Source organism: Tasmannia lanceolata, unplaced genomic scaffold (assembly GCF_043159265.1).
Source record: "Tasmannia lanceolata isolate RefF3 unplaced genomic scaffold, GAP_Taslan_0.1 ptg000013l, whole genome shotgun sequence".
Lineage (NCBI taxonomy): Eukaryota > Viridiplantae > Streptophyta > Magnoliopsida > Canellales > Winteraceae > Tasmannia > Tasmannia lanceolata.
Window position 1 is genome coordinate 43,727,596 of NW_027518690.1, and position 19,378 is coordinate 43,746,973.

The window sequence follows — 19,378 nt, forward strand, 5'->3', positions numbered from 1 at the left end:
GATTAAAAAACTTGTTTTCCAGTCTGACTAAGGGTTTTAAGGTGGGTCGGTTCTTGGTTCGGTTCTCGGTTCCGGGATCCAAACCCAGAACCGAACCGAATTTCCATCGGTTCCAGGTTATTAGAACCGGAACCGAACCATATAACTATGGAACCGAACCGAACCGAACCATATGTGCCGGTTCGGTTCGGTTCCTCGGTTCGAACCGGAACCATGTCCACCCCTAGTGATATCTGCGCTAAAGTGTTTTGATAAACATGAGCTCCACTTGTCTCTTGTGTAGTATTTAAAGAGATGTTAGAGGATACTACGGTTCTCAAAAAGCTCTTAAAACCCTTTAAATACTAGACGACAAACAAGTGGAGCGCATGTTTATCAAAACACTTTGGCGTAGATATCATTTCCCTTAATATTTTACTACCATTACCGAAATGATATTTGCACAACCCTATTTTGATATTTGCACTAACCCTTCTTGTCTTTTTTATTTAAAGAGCCATCAAAGGTTATTACATTTCCCATAAAGCTCTCACAAACCAATTAAAAAAAAAAAAAATGAAAAGAAAAGCTGAGTTTGTGCACTTACTAAAACATGGTTGTGCTAATATCACTTCCCTTAAAACATGGTTATGATGCTGATATCATTTCCCTTGGTTTAATTATACAATTGTTTCAGGTAGAGAGAGAGATTGTTGCCTTGTGAGAGAGAGAGAGAGGTTGATTGTTGCCTCGTTTGCATTATTGTACACAGGCAACCCTTTCCCTATGCTTTTGATCATCTAGCAAGGTCACACAAATCACAATAGCATGCTCCAAGTAAATAGCAAAAGGCCCTTTGCTTTTTATAGTAACTTATTTTTTGATGGGTAATTTTTATAGTAACTTGTTTTTATAGTAACTTGTCACCAACATAGGAGGTCGCCAGCCAGCTGCCAGTTTTCACTGCTACAACTCTCCATAATGGGTGCAAATAAAAAAAAGTCATGGGGTTTACATATATAGTCTTAAATAAATCCCACTGGCATGGAGCACGTGAGATCCACGTGATAGAGTTGGGCATGTTTATAACCATGGTTTCTAAAGTGGGTCCCTCACCATTCTCGCTGGTTTGGGTTCACTCCCAAATATGAAGATTTTTATTCCCACCACCTAAAGAAATACCATTATTAGTGTGTAAATTCCAATGCCCGTGCTGATCTTCTCAGCAGCATGGTCACATTATTTTGAAGCTTTTAACAAGGAAGGAGCGCATATAAGTTGCTTCTCATCCAAGAAAAATATATTTTTTTATATGATTGAGGCAAGTGGCAACTCCCTTTTAACCTCCTAAAGAAAGGCATTGGATTCATCTACACATGAGGTTGGTTTGGCTTTCTCAATACTGAGGCATATTTGTGTATCAGACATTGGGGTGGCAATGGTTCGGTTTCGGTTCGGTTCGACCCCCAAACCCAACCGAACCAAAATTTGAATCGGTTTGGCTTTACCAAACTTGATCCCCAAACCGAACCGAACCGAACCGAAATTTGAATCGGTTTCGTTTAACCAAATTGAAACTGAATTTTCGGTTCGGTTTCGGCTCGGTTCCAGTTCGGTTCGGCCAATTTTGCCATCCCTAATCAGACAATCTCAAGAATTTGGGGTTTTCAATGAATAAGAAAGGCCTTATTTGTTTCTTCCATGATGGGGTGGTATCTTTCTTTCATTATCATTTCTTCCATGATGGAGTGGTATCTTTCTTTCATTATCATTGACAGTGATTGATGATTTAAACCTTTCTATCAGTAGTCTGGACAAAAGTGTCACAACAGGTTGAACATGATTCGGGTGATGACCCTGCTTGGATGGAAAGAACGTGAAAGATATCTGCTTTAGCTCGCCTGCTTCCATTGTGGGCCTCACTTTTTCCACACAGTAGGACCCAGCAATTCTTCCCTTCCATTGGGCATTCTCCTTATTATAATGGGGTGTGAATTTGAAGAAAGCCTCCAAAATCTCCATTCTAGACTCGGGCGACAGAAAATCTCTAGTCCCTCCTAAGAGCATTTTTGGCAACCATGAAAAATATTCCATGGAATATTACTGGGGCCTATTGTTAGAGAGGGGCGGTGAGGGAGAGACTTGACCCCACTTTGCTTTCCCGGGCCACCCACTTGTAGTGTAAAAAAGTTGTCATAAATACCTTAAAGTGGGGCGGCCTAGGCAAGAAAAGGTGGTGAATATATCACTTCCCTTAATTAAGTAGGTTCTGCTTTATGTTGTACTAGTTGCAGTCCCGTGCGATACATGGGGCGTATCCGTTGAGATAGAGAGAAAGAGAAGTGTCGTTTGGGTTTTGACTCTTGCTTAGGAATACGAAACGCGTTTGAGACGGGAACAGGGAAAAATAAGATGGGTCGTCTAACCAAATCAATGAAAGATAAATTATCAACAAAATTATCAACAATATATTGATAATTTAGGAAAATGATATTAACACCCCTTTTTATCACCAGGACACCCAGTGGCAGTGTACGTTGCAATCAAAGCCACTGAGTTTTTCTTACATCAAGTACAATAGCCTTCCTTTTGTCATTGATACACTGACACTGGGTGTCCCTGGTTATCAAAAGGGGCGTAAATATCACTTCCCATAATTTATTAATTAAGGCATTAGGAAACGTACCATGTAATTTGAAAAGAGTAACTTTTGGAATTCCTTATAGTATTATCTTTTAAAAAGACGTTTTTTAAATAAGGGAATGCAAGTGTTTTTAAATTTGGGGGTGTCATGTGGCTACACCCCAGCTTACCACATTCAGCTTATTGATTGAGGCATTAGGAAACGTGCCATGTAATTTGGAAAGAGTAATTTTTGGAATTCCGTGCGGTATTATCCTTAAAAAAAAGGTTTTTTAAATAATGGAATGCAAGCGTTTTTAAATTTTATTTTTTAAAATAAGGGAATGCAAGCGTTTTTAAATTTCGGGCGTGCCACGTGGCAACGCCCCAGCTTACCACATTCAGCTTTATAGATATAGATATAGATAGATTGGTGAGACATTTCGACATGAAACTGCCACAAGCAAAAATTGCTCATGTAGAGAAAAGGTTGGGCCTACGCCAAAAATTATCCATTAATGGAAGTTATTTCCTGGTCAAGTTTGTGGGAAGTAGGAAAGATCATGGATCCCATCACACGTCTTTACATAATGCAGCCTTCAAATGTATCATATTAAAGGGGTTAGTCACGTTAGCAAGCATGTTAGAAATTTCCTCCTTTTCTTACTCTTTTTCACTGCAGCTGACTAAAAACCCTATAATCCTTCTTCACAGAAACAGGGAGAGCGACCCAATGTTGGACATTGGTGGTGAAAACTAGCACTGATACTGTAACACTAAGTAGGCTCTATTTGCTTTGGCTCATGTAGGAGTTTAGTTCAACCAAGTTGAGCAATGAAACCCTGTTTACATCGACATCCAATCTTTGATAGAACTTACTGAACACTTGCTATGGTTCCTAAGACCAGATCATTACTCTTAATGTATTTCTTTTGAAGTGCTATAGGTATGATTATAGGAGAGTTTTGTTAGTAAAATCATCAATTCAACAATGTCTAGTGCAAGATCACAGAATTTGGGTTTAGAAGAATCTGAGATTGATAGTAAGTTCTTCTCAAGAAACTGCTAGAAAACAAGCAGCACTCACTATCTTGATATCTCACTATATATCAAAAAAATGATAAATATACTTTTACAGGACTCTTGTTGGGTAATCTGTAGAACATATGAGAACAACAAAGTGAAATTTTTTTAAAAAAAAGTTAAAAAAAATTAAAAAGAAAGCTAACCTCTTTCATCTCCCTCCCAATTATCCTTTTCTTTGGGTCCTGTCGGCCCTTCCTCTCCATAAAGCTCGACGGGAAACCTATCGAAAATGTTCTCCACCGAAAATCTGACTATAACTGGTAGTAGACTGATTACTTTTTCTAGTTCTGATCTTGAATTGTACACAATAGTTGGACCCCACTCTCTCATATACTGTATCCAAGAAGGCTCTACAACTTTTCCATCTCCAAGATACTCCGCCGCAACAATCTGATACTTGATACTCGAATCAACAGAAAGATTGCTCCGGCCAGCGTCATTCCTAATGCCTATTCCAAGCTTTGGAGATCCTTGGAGGTAAATCCCAGGGTGTGGGAAACTTGCATGACCACTCTTTGAAGAATAAATGCTCGCTTTGTTCCCCTCAATATACTCGAGGTTACAAGCATCTACCCATTCACCACCACTATGCTGTGAGAAATATATACTCCAAAGTTCACCAGTGAAATTGCTCACACGTAGCGTAAAATGCTCCCAATCTCCAACATGCTGCCCAATCTTACTGAATGCAAAATTTTTCATACTGACTTTCAGAGTAACTGGGCCATTGAAGGGGCAGAAGACCCACATCACAATATCTGTGAAGGTTCCTCCCAGAGCCGGTTTCACATGAACGTAGAGTTCCGAGCTTTCTATATTACCATTCTTAACGCAAATTTTCCGATCATCAATGGGCAAGTCTATCCAATACTCTCCATCATTTCTGCCACCATTTGGCAGGTTTGAGCCCTTAGCGTCAATAGCCTCACCACTTAGCTCACCTCTTTTGTATAACAAAGCTCCATTTTTGAAAAACCAGGGCACTGATGAGGGTAAATAAATTTCATCAGGATGGAAAAAAACAGTTGGGCCATAGTGCTTGATGAGTGCATGGATTTGGTCCAGATTTGGCATGGCATGAAAAGTGGGATTGAGGTTTTTCAAGCATGCTATGCTTAGATCATCTGCAGAGCTCCAATGGGTACTACAGAAAAATGTCCCAAGGGACAAACCTGTCCCCCACATCCCCCGCTTACACGGTCTTGTATTCCAGACCCGAAAATTAAATTTGGGGGATTTAAAATCCATGTTGAGGATCAAATCATGAGTCTCACATGTCTCTGTGAGATCGGCTCGGACACATCTCACTTCATCAAGTGAAGGCTTGTTGGGTTTGTTAGTGACCACATAACCCATAGCTTTGTAGCCCTCGGGTGGGCAGGGTAACCAGAAGTAACCGCGCCCATCATGGTTATCCTCAGACCAGTCATCTGTACTCCAGACAAGTGTATAGTTGAAGGGCTTTTGAAGAGGCGGGGAGTTTACTAACATGTGTCTGCTACAATCTGTTTCTGATTTGGAGGCAATGATATTTCTAGCCACAAGAACAAAACCGTGCAGATGTTCGTCATTGGGTTGGCCATAGTGACCAAAGCTGAAAAAGCCATCTGGTATCTCTACGGGTTTATAGAATGAAGCACCTTTGGTTTTTTTCTTGGATACATTGCTACTCCAAACATGTTCAAACTTGGTGATTTTAAGAACCTCAATTTCTCCTATTGTTATTCTTCCCGTAGCGAAACCTCCACCTGAGAATATTTAATCATCTTGTTATGAGTCATAACAATAATCACTAAAATAAGAAATTGATCAGAAACCCCAAGCAGGGGATTATAATATCTCAGACGAAGCAGAGAGAAGCATCGCAGGAAAATAGAGAAGCAAGTCTGCTCCTAACTGTTGGGTATATAATATTACCCATGTATGTTCTAATATAAGCTCAATAAGATAATGGACCGGTGTAGTGGGCCTATTTGGGCTAGAGCCCACTAACCTATTAAAACCCTAGTGTATCTAATATATATAGGGGCTGGAGGCAACAAACTTGGTATTCCAAATTAGATACCTTGGGTGTAATGCTTCAAGCAACCTCTTGCTTGACCTCCATGTCTGGGGGCAACAAATCTACTGCTGTTGTGTGGAAGTCGAATTGGGACTTTATGCTCTAGCTTCAGTTGCAAATGAAAGTAGAGAAGTTAAAGATTCTGATTATGGTTATGGACATTCCACTGACCCAGTTAAGGATTAGTTCCTTAAGTGTGTTATGTGATAATCAAACTACAATTACGATTGTGAAGAACTCACTCTTTAATGGTAAGAGAAGACATCTTAGGCTGAAAGATGACATGCTGAATTATCTCATTAAACACGGGATTATCACTTTGATTAATGTGAGATCGAATGATAATATGGCCGATGCTCTCGCAAAGGGACTGAACAAATATCAAATATTCAAAACTGTAGGGGAGATGGGGTTAAAGTCTGTATAAACAGGACTTAACCTACATCCATGTTATTTTGAATCTTCGAATCTCTCTTTTAGCCAAGATAAGCACTTGATATGTTTCGATGATGTTTATAGTTGTTGTATGTCATTCCACATTTGATGACATGTCTTTTTTTGGGAAAGGTTGTACATTCCAAACTTGATGATACAGCTTAACTCAAATATGGATAAGATGACTGTAACATTCCAAAAAGAAACATGAAATGGTTCTTTGCAAAAGAAACTATAGATCTTGTTCTTTATTGAAACTTGACAATTAGGAATGGTTATTTGCAAAATAAGCTGTTTAGGTCTTGTTCTTTATTGAAACTTGACAATTAGGAATGGTTATTTGCAAAAGAAGCTGTTTAGGTCTTGTTCTTTATTGAAACTTGACAATGATGCTTATGGTGAGAGTGATACTGATACTTTTTCAGCCATTTTGGAATTGTACTAAGTTCTTCTTCAGGTAGAACTACATACTTTCGTGAATTATGTAATTATACTAAGTTCTTCTTCAGGTAGAACTAGATACTTTAGTGTTTTACACAAATTATTGGATTCATTTTCATGAAATCCATATTTGATAATTCACAGGGATTGGCGAAAAAGGAGGAGCTTGTCTTGATTTGGACTTTGATGAAGATGACTTACTTAAATCTTCTAAAGTCATAAAGACTATGCTTTCATTTCGGTATGTATAGAGTTCACTTTTTTGTAGAACTTTATTTTAGATCTCGATGAGAATCATATCCCATGAATGAATTCCTTTAAGATCAATGGGGTTCACTTATATGTGAAACTACCTTTTGGTTGAGTTTAGCTTGTTGTATATCTAAAACTCTTGGTTTGTCATAAAAGGATTCGTGCTTTCAGTTGGATTGCAGATCTTTTATGATATAGACCATATGGTGATGTGGATGATTCAATATAATATTTTGAACATTACACTATCTACCTATTGGATTGTGCTATATGTAGAACATAGGAGGAGATTGTTGGGTATATAATATTACCCATGTATGTTCTAATATAAGCCCAATAAGATAATGGACCGGTGTAGTGGGCCTATTTGGGCTAGAGCCCACTAACCTATTAAAACCCTAGTGTATCTAATATATATAGGGGCTGGACGCAACAAACTTGGTATTCCAAATTAGATACCTTGGGTGTAATGCTTCAAGCAACCTCTTGCTTGACCTAATTACTCTAACACTAACTACACATCAACTAGCATTTGTTTGCTTGAAACTTAAAAGAACTACTGCACACACATAGACACAACACCACACACATACACCATACTATATAGGAAACAGATTAGTTAATATGGTCTTCAAAGTGATTTTGATCACCAGCACTATATGACTGACATATAATGGATTTATAATCGAATAAATTGCCAACAACTTCACAACTATTTTGGCAAATTTCTGTCTGTTGTGTTTATGCAACAAGAACCCCAGTATCCACCATCTAACCACATAACCAAATAAAAAGTACTTCTATAAATAGAGGATTTCCAAAGATGCTATGACTGCAATGAATATGCAATAGTTAGCATAGTATAGTCACCACAATTTACGAAAAGCTAAGATTGCAGCCTTTGCAGGTATGCAGTTTCAGACAAAAGGTCAAACACAATGTACAAGTATGATAAGATTTTTTTTTGAATGATAGTACAAGTTTGATAAGATATACTTCAGAACAAGCATTGTTTCAGCTAGAGAAGCATTCCGAACCATGACAGCAAAGGAATTCTTGTCATCATTATTGAAGTGTGTCCACAACCTACACAGCTAGGGGAAGAATCACAATGATGCAATTGGAATTTTCCATTCTCTATACAGAAAAAAAAAGCTTAAAAAGAATAAGTTCAACCAATTAAGAGTCATGAGCCATCCTTCGAGTCGGGAAGAGATTAAAAAATCTAAAATGATTGCCATCCATTTTATGTTAAGCTTGAGCAACACTATATTTCTACTGGTTTCAAGGAGATAAATCTTTACTAATCACAATGGTGAATTTAAACACCTGAACAGAAAAATGTGCAGTAAAGCAGCCATTTGATTTGTTCTTTTGGTAATCTGTTCACCAAATGTACGTTCTACTTCCACCCAGCATGGCATTTTCTTTGGTAGCAAGTCTATCAAAGTCTAATCATAATTACACCCAAGTTAATCAAAAAAATCCCAAAAGCCTCCAAATAAAAGAGGTGACATTAAATGCTGGGCTTTTTCTAGTCCTATTGGAGTCGCCGGTGGGCTTTTTCTGGTCCCATTGGGGTCACCGACAACGCTGAAATCCTAGCAATAGTCTCACACAGTATCCAGGTTAGTGGATTCTTTAGTCCTTGATTCCATGGTTGTGGAGGGAGACTCCTTCAACGCCATTCACTAGGTTAAGAACAGGAAGAATTTCCATGGCGATTCACGGACAAGCTTAAGGAGACATTGTAATTGATTGAGTGACATGAGACCTCATTTCAGCAAGTTGTCCACTCTGTCAACGGTGATGCAGATGATCTTGCCCAAAGCGGGGCTGGGAAAGGTGTCCCAAGGTTTTATTATCATCTTACCCCATGAGGGATCGATTACGTATTTTGCTGGTTTTTATGGTGTTCCTTGAACATCTCAGTCTAAGGGTTTTCTTTTCTTCTTAATAAAATTTCCACTATTCGGAAAAAAAAGAGAGATGAGATCAAACTTCTCGAATTTACTAGAATTTTACAAGTTAGCCATTTCCTAATCCATAATATAAACTTATGTTCCAAATCTTACTGTGCATTTCATTCCGTAGGACATGAAAAATGTGCAGTATTTGAAGATTTTGGAAGACGATCGTAGAGAGCGAATGATATTACACTAAAAAAAAGTGCAGGTTGCTGGCTTTTTTCGAAAAGGGTGAATAAACAAATAAAAGGATATATGTTAAGATCAACTAGTCTGGAACTCTAGCAGTTCATGAATATCAGATCAATCCAAATGTTATAGCTGCTTTCAGCAAGTAAGACCAATCTGAGAGCTTCTTTGAACCTAAGATGGTTTAGCAATTTCGACCAAAGAAGCCTGAAAAGTGAAAAGATGAAGGAAAGAAAGGAAAAACAAAAGAAACCGACAAAATAGACTATTTCAGCCAGAATGACCCCAACTAGAATGGTCCATTCTGGTCAGAACAATCACAATTTATCATAAACACTCTGAAATGTTTCAGTATGCATTTCTGTTTCATCTTGCTAAACAGAAAAGAGCAAAATCAGACAACTTTAGCACCAGCCATAGAAATAAAAATACAAGCCGAGAAGAGCCAAAACCCAGAACCTGATTATGTGCAAAAAGCAACTTAACTTGGCAAATAAATGGTGTCAGACCCAAAAATATTCATTAAGGGCCCGTTTGGATACCTCCCATTTTGTATTTGGATTTGGAATTGAGTTTTGAATACAAATTGAATAGATCCGGCAGCTCATGTAGAGGGAGACACAGAGGGAAGGGGGTACTTCCTAGTGGAGGGGAGAGGTTGAGGAGCAAAGAGGGTGAAGGAAACTGCCACATCTGTGGATTTCCAATTTCTTATTTCCACAGCATATTTAGAAATCAGACTTTTTTCACTATGAGCTGCTGAATTAGAAATCCAAGAATTTGATCCAATCCAAATTACAATGCAAAAAGGGCTGCAAATGTGAGAAATCCAAGTCAAAATCTTCTCGGCATCCAAACGGGCCCTAAGAAAAATCCCAAAAAAAGGACTTGCAACTTAATTCTATATCTGGAAAATCTAAAATTCAATGCACCAATACCTCGAAGATAACAAAATCCCAAAACCCATTTCAGTATGCAAGGCTACCCAAGAATCCAAAAACAATGAAGAAAAGAACCAACGGAGGCCGCTATCAATAAATCCGAAACAACATATCCAACAAAAAGCAAGAAAATAACCACAATACACTTTAGCATGTAAGATCATATCCAAGATCAAAAAATACCCATAGAAAAGAAAAGAGGAACAAGCTTATTTGTGCATGTACGTGTGCCTAACTGGCCATGACTCAGAAAAGATAGAAAAAGAGGAGGCCTAACTGTTAACTTACCAACTTCTCTAAAAGCTTAAGCTGTTAGAGAAAGGCAGTATTTATCTTTTATACTTTAACACTCCCCCGCACGTGTGGCCCACTTGGCAAACACGTGGCACATGTGGTCCCACTTTGGGCCGACCATTGCATGTGGATTTTTGCTATCCGGGAGGTTTGAACTTGAGACCTTTGGCTCTGATACCATGTTAACTTACCAACTTCTCTAAAAGCTTAAGCTGTTAGAGAAAGGCAGTATTTATCTTTTATACTTTAACACTAACTAGCCATGACTCAGAAAAGATAGAAAAAGAGGAGGAGAAAGGTTGATTCAAGGCAACCTAACCTCATAATGGTTCAATTGGGGAGGAACCATGACTCTAGTGAAAACAAAGTTTCCTTTTTTTTTTGTTGCAAAATTCTCTACATTTTCTCTAAAATACAACTTTTTAAATATAAGCACAACTAACACCCACAATCCTAAAACAAATACCCTTAACCACATAATAACTGCATTATAAGTTTATAACAACCACAAAATATCTGACTATCAACAATTAACCATGTACAACTGTATCAATCAGAAATAATCAAATATTCTTCAGATAAAAAAGGCATCTAAGAATTTTTGGCGCCAGATCAACACAAATTTCTGCAACTTAGGAGGAGAATTTAGAAACATCCTTACAAAAAAAAAACCCACAACCCATTTCTACATACATGCCAAATCCCAGAATCCAGAAAGCCCACCAAAAAAAAAAGAAAAAAAGTCATATATCCAAGAAAATCCGAAAGCACCCATCATCCAAAAAAAGGGGAAAAAAAAGAAAAAGAAAAAGAAAAATTCAAACAAACAAACCAACCCATCAACAGAAAGAGAAAAACTTAACAAAAAAAAAAAAAACCAACTACCTATTTGATATAGCAGGTATCCAATAAATCCAAAACCAAAACCCACAAGGCAATATAACACAAACACATATCAAGAGGGAAGAAAAAACATAGCTAATACCAAATTTCCAAATAGTTACCTTCAGGCCATTGAGGAATTGGTAAAGGCAGTGAAAAGGGCTCTGGCTCGGGTGATAAAATATCGTAGACTTTGTTCCAACCAAAAAAGCAGTTGCACCCAAACATCTTCTCTGTTTTTTCTAAGAAAATCAGAACCGTTTAAAACCAAATACTTTGGAAGGATTTATGATCTGGGGTTGTAATTATATCCACCTGATTTGAAGAATATTGCAGGAATTTAAGGAATTGGGTGGTCGTTTATAAAAGAGCTCTGAATTATGAAAGAGTCCAAAGCAAGGGAGGAAATAACAAAAGGAAAGGTGCCGTGTCTCTGTCTTTTGTCGTTCAAATGTTTGCATTTGAATTGTTGAGTCAAAGAGGGAGTTAAATAGATGAATTTTTCGCCCCCTTGTAGGATAATACAACCCCTTGTATCAACTATTCACCTCTAAGTTGGAGAAAAATATAAAAAATTAAAAATTAAAAAAATAATACTAGAAAGGGGAAAATCTTCAAGAGAAAATGGTTCCTACACACGTGTAGATAAGTTATCTACACACTAGCTTAAAATACAGTGGGGGGCCACATTATTTGGGTGATCCAAACCATTCATTTTTAAGGCCCTCACATAGATAGGGTGTCCACAAAAAATCAGATCCATAGGATCATCCTAACCATTCGAACTGTTGAGGCAAAAAATGGACTAATTTGTGAAGGTTTAAAGACATTCATTTTACCTCCACAAATCGTAGGGTTGGGATGATCCTATAGATCTGATTTTTTGTAGACACCCTATCTATGTGAGGGCCTTTAAAATGGATGGCTTGGATCACCCAAACAATGTGGGCCCCCACTGTATTTTAAGCTAGAGTGTAGAGAACTCTCTACACATATGTGTAGGAACCGTTTTCTCAATCTTCGGACATTTATTTTGTAGGAAGAAATAAAAACTGTTTTTGCAAACGCAGTCTCCAACTTTGCTGTATTTACAAAAACAGTCTTCTAGTTTGACAATTTACAAATGGAGCCATTACCTTTGACCAAATTTTGCAAATCCGGTATTGCCATAAATTTGTGACCAAATTACCATGCTAGATTTTTTTTACTCATAAAATAACCAAAATATGCTTATACTATGCATGGATTTGGTGGAGATGGTGGGCCTCACCCTAGCATGAATTTGGTGGAGATGGTGGGCTCACCTATGTCTGTAAAATGGTAGGCCCTACCATGATCATAGGTTTAGATAGAGATGGTGGTCCCTACCATATCAAAATATGAGGTGTGAAATGGTGGGTTCCACCCATGCTAGTGCTGCATGAGTGTAAAATAATGAGCATCACCTTATTAAACAAAACATGTGTTGTAAAATGATGGGCCCCACCTACGCATGAGGTGTAAAATAACTCCTCCGTAAAAAAAATCAGTAAAAAATTTCAGATAAAACAAAGAAGCCAAATGTTCTCATGTGTCTCTTTTTTATGGAAAGTTCCTATGTGTGATGATATGTCTTAGGTTTAGAAGGAAGCCTATGTAAAATTCCCATTTGCTATTCTCGGTCAAATACTCAGCCATCTGACCCTTTTTGGGATAAGCCACCGCTTATAGTTGAATTGAGTTAGACAGTCAAACACAACATCAACTAGGGTTGCAACTTGGGTAACCCGACGCGACCCAACCCGAATATAGCTTGGGTTGGGTTCATGTTTCTCGGTTTTCGGGTCGAGCCGAGTTTGAAGGGGCCAACCCAACCCAACCCGACCCTAGTTACTTAAGTTATAGTATGTTTTTTTTTCTAAAACTTCGTTACTTTAAAAGTGAAAACTTAAAAGTAAAACTTATGCGCGCAATCACAGGGGCTCTTTCCATCTTCTGTTCGTTTCCCCCCTTTTGCTCTAGGGTTTCAAGTTTCAACTAAATAGTTAATGCACTAAATAGTTTGTTGTTTATCTCATACGAGTATAATGATTTTCATTTGGTAATAAGTCAATTTATTCTCTTTGGACTAGTTATTAGTTAATGCACTAAAGAGTTTGTCATGCTTGAGTTTTTCTACTTCTATGAGTTGAGTTGCCTTGCCAAACAAGAGTTTCCTTAAAAAATTGCGTCAATGTAAAAAAAACCCAACCCGACCCGAGTTGCAGCCCTAACATCAATTGTACGTTGCTTAAAGCCAATGGTAGAAATCATGAAAAAATATTCCATGGAATACTTGTGGGGCCAATTGTTAGAGATGTACATGAGATGGAGACACTTGAGGCTAGAGTGGAGGGTGAGAGGGGAACATGAAAAGTCCCTAAAGTTGGGGGAAAAAAACAACTAAGGCCATGTTTGCAGGTATATGATATTTTTCCATGAAATTTTTGTTTATCAAGTGGGAGATGGTAAGTAGTGGATAAAATTCCATGGAAATACTTGACTAATCACGTTTCCTATGTAAACTTTTCAATATAAAACTCCTAAACAGATGGAAATGATGGAAAAAGGCGGCATTACATGTTCATCATCCTTATCCTTAGGTATGGGGCAATGACAAATATTTATTAATCCTAAGTTTTATGCTAATTAAAAAGCTTAGTACCATCACCACTCCACCCTAAACTTCTACAACTTAGGAATTAGGATGCAACTTATAATTAAAAATAGAAAAATAATTGGAAATTGAAAGAACATTGTCTTACCTAAACACTGACTAAAGATACCTGCGAGCGCGGGCGTAAAACAAATTTTACGCTCATTGTTATGTGAAAATAGGCATAAAATTTAATTATAATCCAAGATTGTAAGATTTTACAAGCTAAAATTTGGATTATAAAATCCTAGTATCCAAACAGCTCCTATAGGAGCGTCATGGAAAAGAATATCGAGACACGCCTGTTGTGGAGGTTGTCCTCCAAAGCGTTCATTTGATGGACCAATTGGACCATGGCATTATGGAAGCTTTTATAGGATCATCCTATGAAATTGATTTTTTGCGCACAACCTAATTAACTGGTGGCCCAACAGATGGACCAATTGGATCATCCTATGGAGTGGGTCACACCGTACATTTAGAAAAATACGGTTTTATATGGCCACCAATCATATAAGATCCGTGTCATGGATATTTCCATCGTTTTTACGTAGTTAATTTTTTGGTCTTTTTCAGGGAGTTTAAAAAATTCTGCCGTGGGTATTTTGGTCAAAAACCGTTGGCTTGACCTGATTTGCAAATAAGGGTGTCAATTTTGGCTCGGGCTCGGAAGCTCGCTCGAGCTCGGCTCGAATCTTTAACGAGCCGAGCCCGATTTAGGCCAGGCTCGTTAAGGCTCGTTAAGAATTTAATATATTTAAATATATATATTATATATTAATATATACACTAAAAGGGTTGTCCAGGGAGTAAAAGGGGGAGGCAAAATATGTCACTTCATTTTCGGAACCCCATTTGTTACATGGACCACCCCCCATAGTGTAAAAAAAGTAGTCAAATTACACTGTATAGGGCTGTCCAGGGAAGATGAGGGGTGTGAACTTAATATAACCCGACCTCGGTAAGGCTCGCGAGCCTGGCCGAGCAAAGCCGAGCCCGAGCCAAGCTTTTGAGCTTAACGAGCCGAGCCGAGCCTGACCAAGCTCGGCTCGGCTCGTTTACACCCCTATTTGGCAAAAGTCACCGTTAGCGACTCTATTTGCAAAATGTGAAACTAGAAGACTCTTTTGGCAAATAAAGCATAGTTGAAGACTTCTTTTGCAAAAACCCCAAAATTTCAGTTTCGTTTTGGTTTTAAATTTCTGTCCGAAATCCGAAATTTTGGACATATTTAAAACCATGCTCACAATTGGGCCCCGAGAATATTCCAAAGAATAATTTTTATGGCTGCCAAACATGTCATAAGATCTGCTTCTTTCATGTTTGGATTCTGTTTTCACGATTTCAGTGACCTAATACACCACTAAGCTCCATTATATTAAGATGAGAATCCCTCCTTAAGATTCAACTTTGGTAGGGCTCACTCATTTACCCAGGTGCAATTTTGTGGTGAATTAAGTTATATGAAAGGATATTGATATCCACACTCCCTTGTGGATATGAGATTTTATCTGGTGTGCAGCCCACTTTGTATGATGATCCAAACCCTTCATTTGTTGGGCCATAACATAAATAGGTTGTACCCAAAAAAATCATTTCCATTGGATGATCCTAATTAACCCTCGGATATACAGAGGGACTTCACATTATGGAAACATCTATAGATATGAGAGTTAGGATCATCCTATGGAAATGATTTTTTGCGGCACAACCTATTTACGTTGTTACCAACAAATGAACGGTTTGGATCATCCTATGAAGTGGGCCATGTTGTACCTTTTGAAAAATACTGGACTATACAGCCACGCCCAGACACCATATTAAACCCCATATCATTGGGTTTAATTTTGCATTTATCAGTAATTCCTCATCCTAGTGTATACATTGTACACTGATCAATCTTCTTTTTCTAATAGTGTTGGCTATCCCACTATTCAAAGGTATGATGTGACTAATCATGTTTTCTATCCAAACTTTTCAATAGAAAATCCCAAACAGATGGAAATGATGGGAAAAGGCTGCATTATGTGTTCATCATCCTTATCCTTAAGTACGGGGCGACGACAAATATTTATTAGGGAAAAATACACTTAGACCCCCTGTGGTTTCTAACACATTCAGCTTAACCCTAATGTTTAAAAAGTTACAAGTAGACCCCTTGTGGTTTCAATTTGTGTAAGGTAGACGCCCTCAGTTGACGGTTCATCCACAGATTGAAGGGTTAGGATGATCTGATGGAGCTGATTTTTTAGGCACACCCTATCTATGTCAGGGCCCATCAAATGAACACTTTGGATCATCCAAACAATGTGGGCCCACTGTGTTTTTGGTAGTGTTTGGATTCGGGTATGGGCCCATATTGTTTGGAGAAACCACAGGGGTCTAGGTGTATTTTTCCCTATTTACTAATCCTAACTTTTATGCTAATTAAGAAGTTTAGTACTATCACCACTGCGCCCGAAAGAATTTACAACTCAGGATACAACTTATATTTAAAAAAATAATGATAATTTTTGAGACGGATAAAAAAAATATTAATAATAATAATAATAATAATTGGAAACTGAAAGAACACTGTCTTACCTAAAACCGACTAAAGATTAAAAGATAATTACGAAGGCAGCGTAAAACAAATTTTACGCTCATTGTTATGTGAAAGTAGGCGTAAAATGACCCGTTAATTCAATCAAAAGATTATTTTAGAATTGTTTTCTATTTTTTTCCCCTGTAAATATTTTATACATCCATCAAACTCAGCGCTTGGAAATGTAGGGGCCTTTCGGTACATGGATTTTATAATCCAAGATTGTAAGATTTTACATGCTAAAACTTGGACTGAATGTTTTCAGGATTGTAAAATCTAGGTTTCAGCTTGCAAAATCTAGGATTTTACAATCTTGGATTATAAAATCCTTCTATACAAAGAGGGCTCTTGGGTAAGTCATGGAAAAGAATATCAAGACACGCTTGTGTGGAGTTTGTCCCAAACAACCCTCCTAATTTTTCCATGTGTATCAAGATAGAGGTATGTTTGTCATTTTACAATCCTGGATTATAAAATCCAAGTATCCAAACGAACCCCAATTCTCTTCTTTTATGGATATAATTTTATGATTATGCAAACCCAAATAAGATGTGAATGAGAAGCAATCATAGACCGCGATTTAGTATATTTGTTTTGGAAGATGAGGCTGAGATAGAAACTAATTTCCTTTCAATTTAGACCACTAATTGGGTTTAACAACACTAATTCCACTGGAAGTGCCACTTGACAACAACTAAAAATGGAGAGAACATCAAAACAAACAAAAACAAAACACTAGTTAAGCCAAGTTTAGGACTTGCCTAAAGGTTCCATCATCACTCCATCACAACCAATTCCTCCCTCCTTTCCACCTTGTCCTTATCTTCTCTTTTCTTCTTCTTCTTCTTCCAGTTCTAGAGATTATTTTGATGAGGGTGAGATCTTGGGGAGGAAGAATTGGGTATCTTCCATGGTGCAATTGCAGATTCAATGGCATTTCTATCTCTTTGGACATGAGTAGAAAGTGGGTTACTGAAATTTACAAAGAAGAAGAAGCAAAGGAATTTTGAACATGAACATGATTAGCTGATCAAATGACTATTTAACGTTTAAGGTTTCAAAGGAAAAGCCAAGGAGAAACGACACCCTATATATTATACTAGTATGATATGCAATGCATGATCACTAGGCTACCACTTATGTTAGATGATGAAGAGGTGGACCCAGCATGATTAAATAAAATTTCGCTAGGGTGACTGGCCCACATCACAAAATTATATTTGTATTGGTGTCAATGGATCCACTTCCGATTTGACCCACCTTTGTCTTGACTGGTTGCCCATTCATTTTCATTATCGGTCGATAAGCTTTTTGGATTTTACAATATGAGGCTGGCTCAAGATCTATTTTGAATTGGACTGTCCATTGAAGTATATCCTAGGTCCTACTTACATTTTACACCGTTAGGGCTAGGGTTAGGCAAGGGGGAAGATGGGGGAAACTTAAGAGAGGGAGAGGAGAATCGTCGGAGGGGAAACAAAATTTTAATTTTGGTACTACTTAGGGTTTTTTAACAGGGTGATGATATTTTCACCCTCCCCCCTTGCAGTACATGCACACCCCCTTATAATGTGATTTGACATAAAGTTGCCCACTTTTCACGTCAAATCAGGTTCTCAGTGGGGTGTGCACGTAATGCAGGAGGGTGAAAATATCATCTCCCTTTTTAATATTATGGAAATATGTTCATAAGAAATATATAAATGTATGAAAATATAAAAGGTATTTTTCGTCCCTTGGGACCATCTATTCGGATGTAGGACGCTCCACAAGATTTTTAAATTAGAACCATATTATGGTCATTAATTCAGAAGATCTGAGCAATATATTTTGTAATTACCCTAAATCCCTTTCTTTTATGGATATAATTTTATGATTATGCAAACCCAAATAAGATGTGAATGAGAAGCAATCATAGACCGCGATTTAGTTTATTTATTTTGGAAGATGAGGCTGAGATAGAAACTAATTTCCTTTCAATTTAGACCACTAATTGGGTTTAACAACACTAATTCCATTGGAAGTGCCACTTGACAACAACTAAAAATGGAGAGAACATCAAAACAAACAAAAACAAAACACTAGTTAAGCCAAGTTTAGGACTTGCCTAAAGGTTCCATCATCACTCCATCACAACCAATTCCTCCCTCCTTTCCACCTTGTCCTTATCTTCTCTTTTCTTCTTCTTCTTCCAGTTCTAGAGATTATTTTGATGAGGGTGAGATCTTGGGGAGGAAGAATTGGGTATCTTCCATGGTGCAATTGCAGATTCAATGGCATTTCTATCTCTTTGGACATGAGTAGAAAGTGGGTTACTGAAATTTACAAAGAAGAAGAAGCAAAGGAATTTTGAACATGAACATGATTGGCTGATCAAATGGCTATTTAACGTTTAAGGTTTCAAAGGAAAAGCCAAGGAGAAACGACACCCTATATATTATACTAGTATGATATGCAATGCATGATCACTAGGCTACCACTTATGTTAGAGAGAGGAGTGCCATTATTAAAGCAAGTGTCATCTCTGAAAATCAATTTATCTGTGAGAAGATCTGAGCCGCTCGTTTAGACCATCAATTGCAGCTAAAAAAATGCCCAACTAAATGATGTTTGACTTGTTAACTTTACCCTAAAACATGATGTAAGTTAAAATGATTTTTTCCCCTTTTAAATTATTTGTGGAGTCTATCCTGGTACATGATATACACATGGAGAAGACTGGTGGGCACAGTACTTTCCTAAAGATAAAGAGGTTGGGCTAAAGTTAGTGTAATTTAGTGAAGGAAAGTGAAAGGTTTTTATAAAATAATAGTAAGGAGAAGGTTGTAACATGGTATTAGATGGAAGATTAATAGATTATGTGTTTAGGGTGTAAAGAAATGAGAGGTAGGTCATGATAAGCGTGGCTTATTTTGTCAGTAGTACTAAAATACAAATGAGAATGGAAGAGTTACATCTACCACAGGTTTC

General features: G+C 37.6%; 1 protein-coding gene across 1 annotated transcript; it reads right to left on the minus strand.

The window, feature by feature from the left end:
• Positions 1–3,607: 3,607 nt before the first annotated feature.
• On the minus strand, positions 3,608–11,549 carry LOC143890192 (hypothetical protein At1g04090-like). The gene is made up of 2 exons (XM_077394772.1): positions 11,273–11,549; positions 3,608–5,435 (listed from the first exon to the last, which is right to left on the minus strand). Exons 1-2 carry the CDS (start codon positions 11,376–11,378, stop codon positions 3,826–3,828), a joined length of 1,716 nt encoding a protein of 571 aa, XP_077250887.1. The 5' UTR covers positions 11,379–11,549; the 3' UTR covers positions 3,608–3,825.
• Between the last annotated feature and the right edge of the window lie 7,829 nt (positions 11,550–19,378).

Bases quoted from the DNA above. Each gene is read 5' to 3' on its own strand.
- LOC143890192 (XM_077394772.1), bottom strand. From the start codon at position 11,378: ATGTTTGGGTGCAACTGCTTTTTTGGTTGGAACAAAGTCTACGATATT. The intron at 5,436-11,272 runs GTAACTATTTGG...AAATATTCTCAG, and splicing joins AATTCCTCAATGGCCTGAAG to GTGGAGGTTTCGCTACGGGA.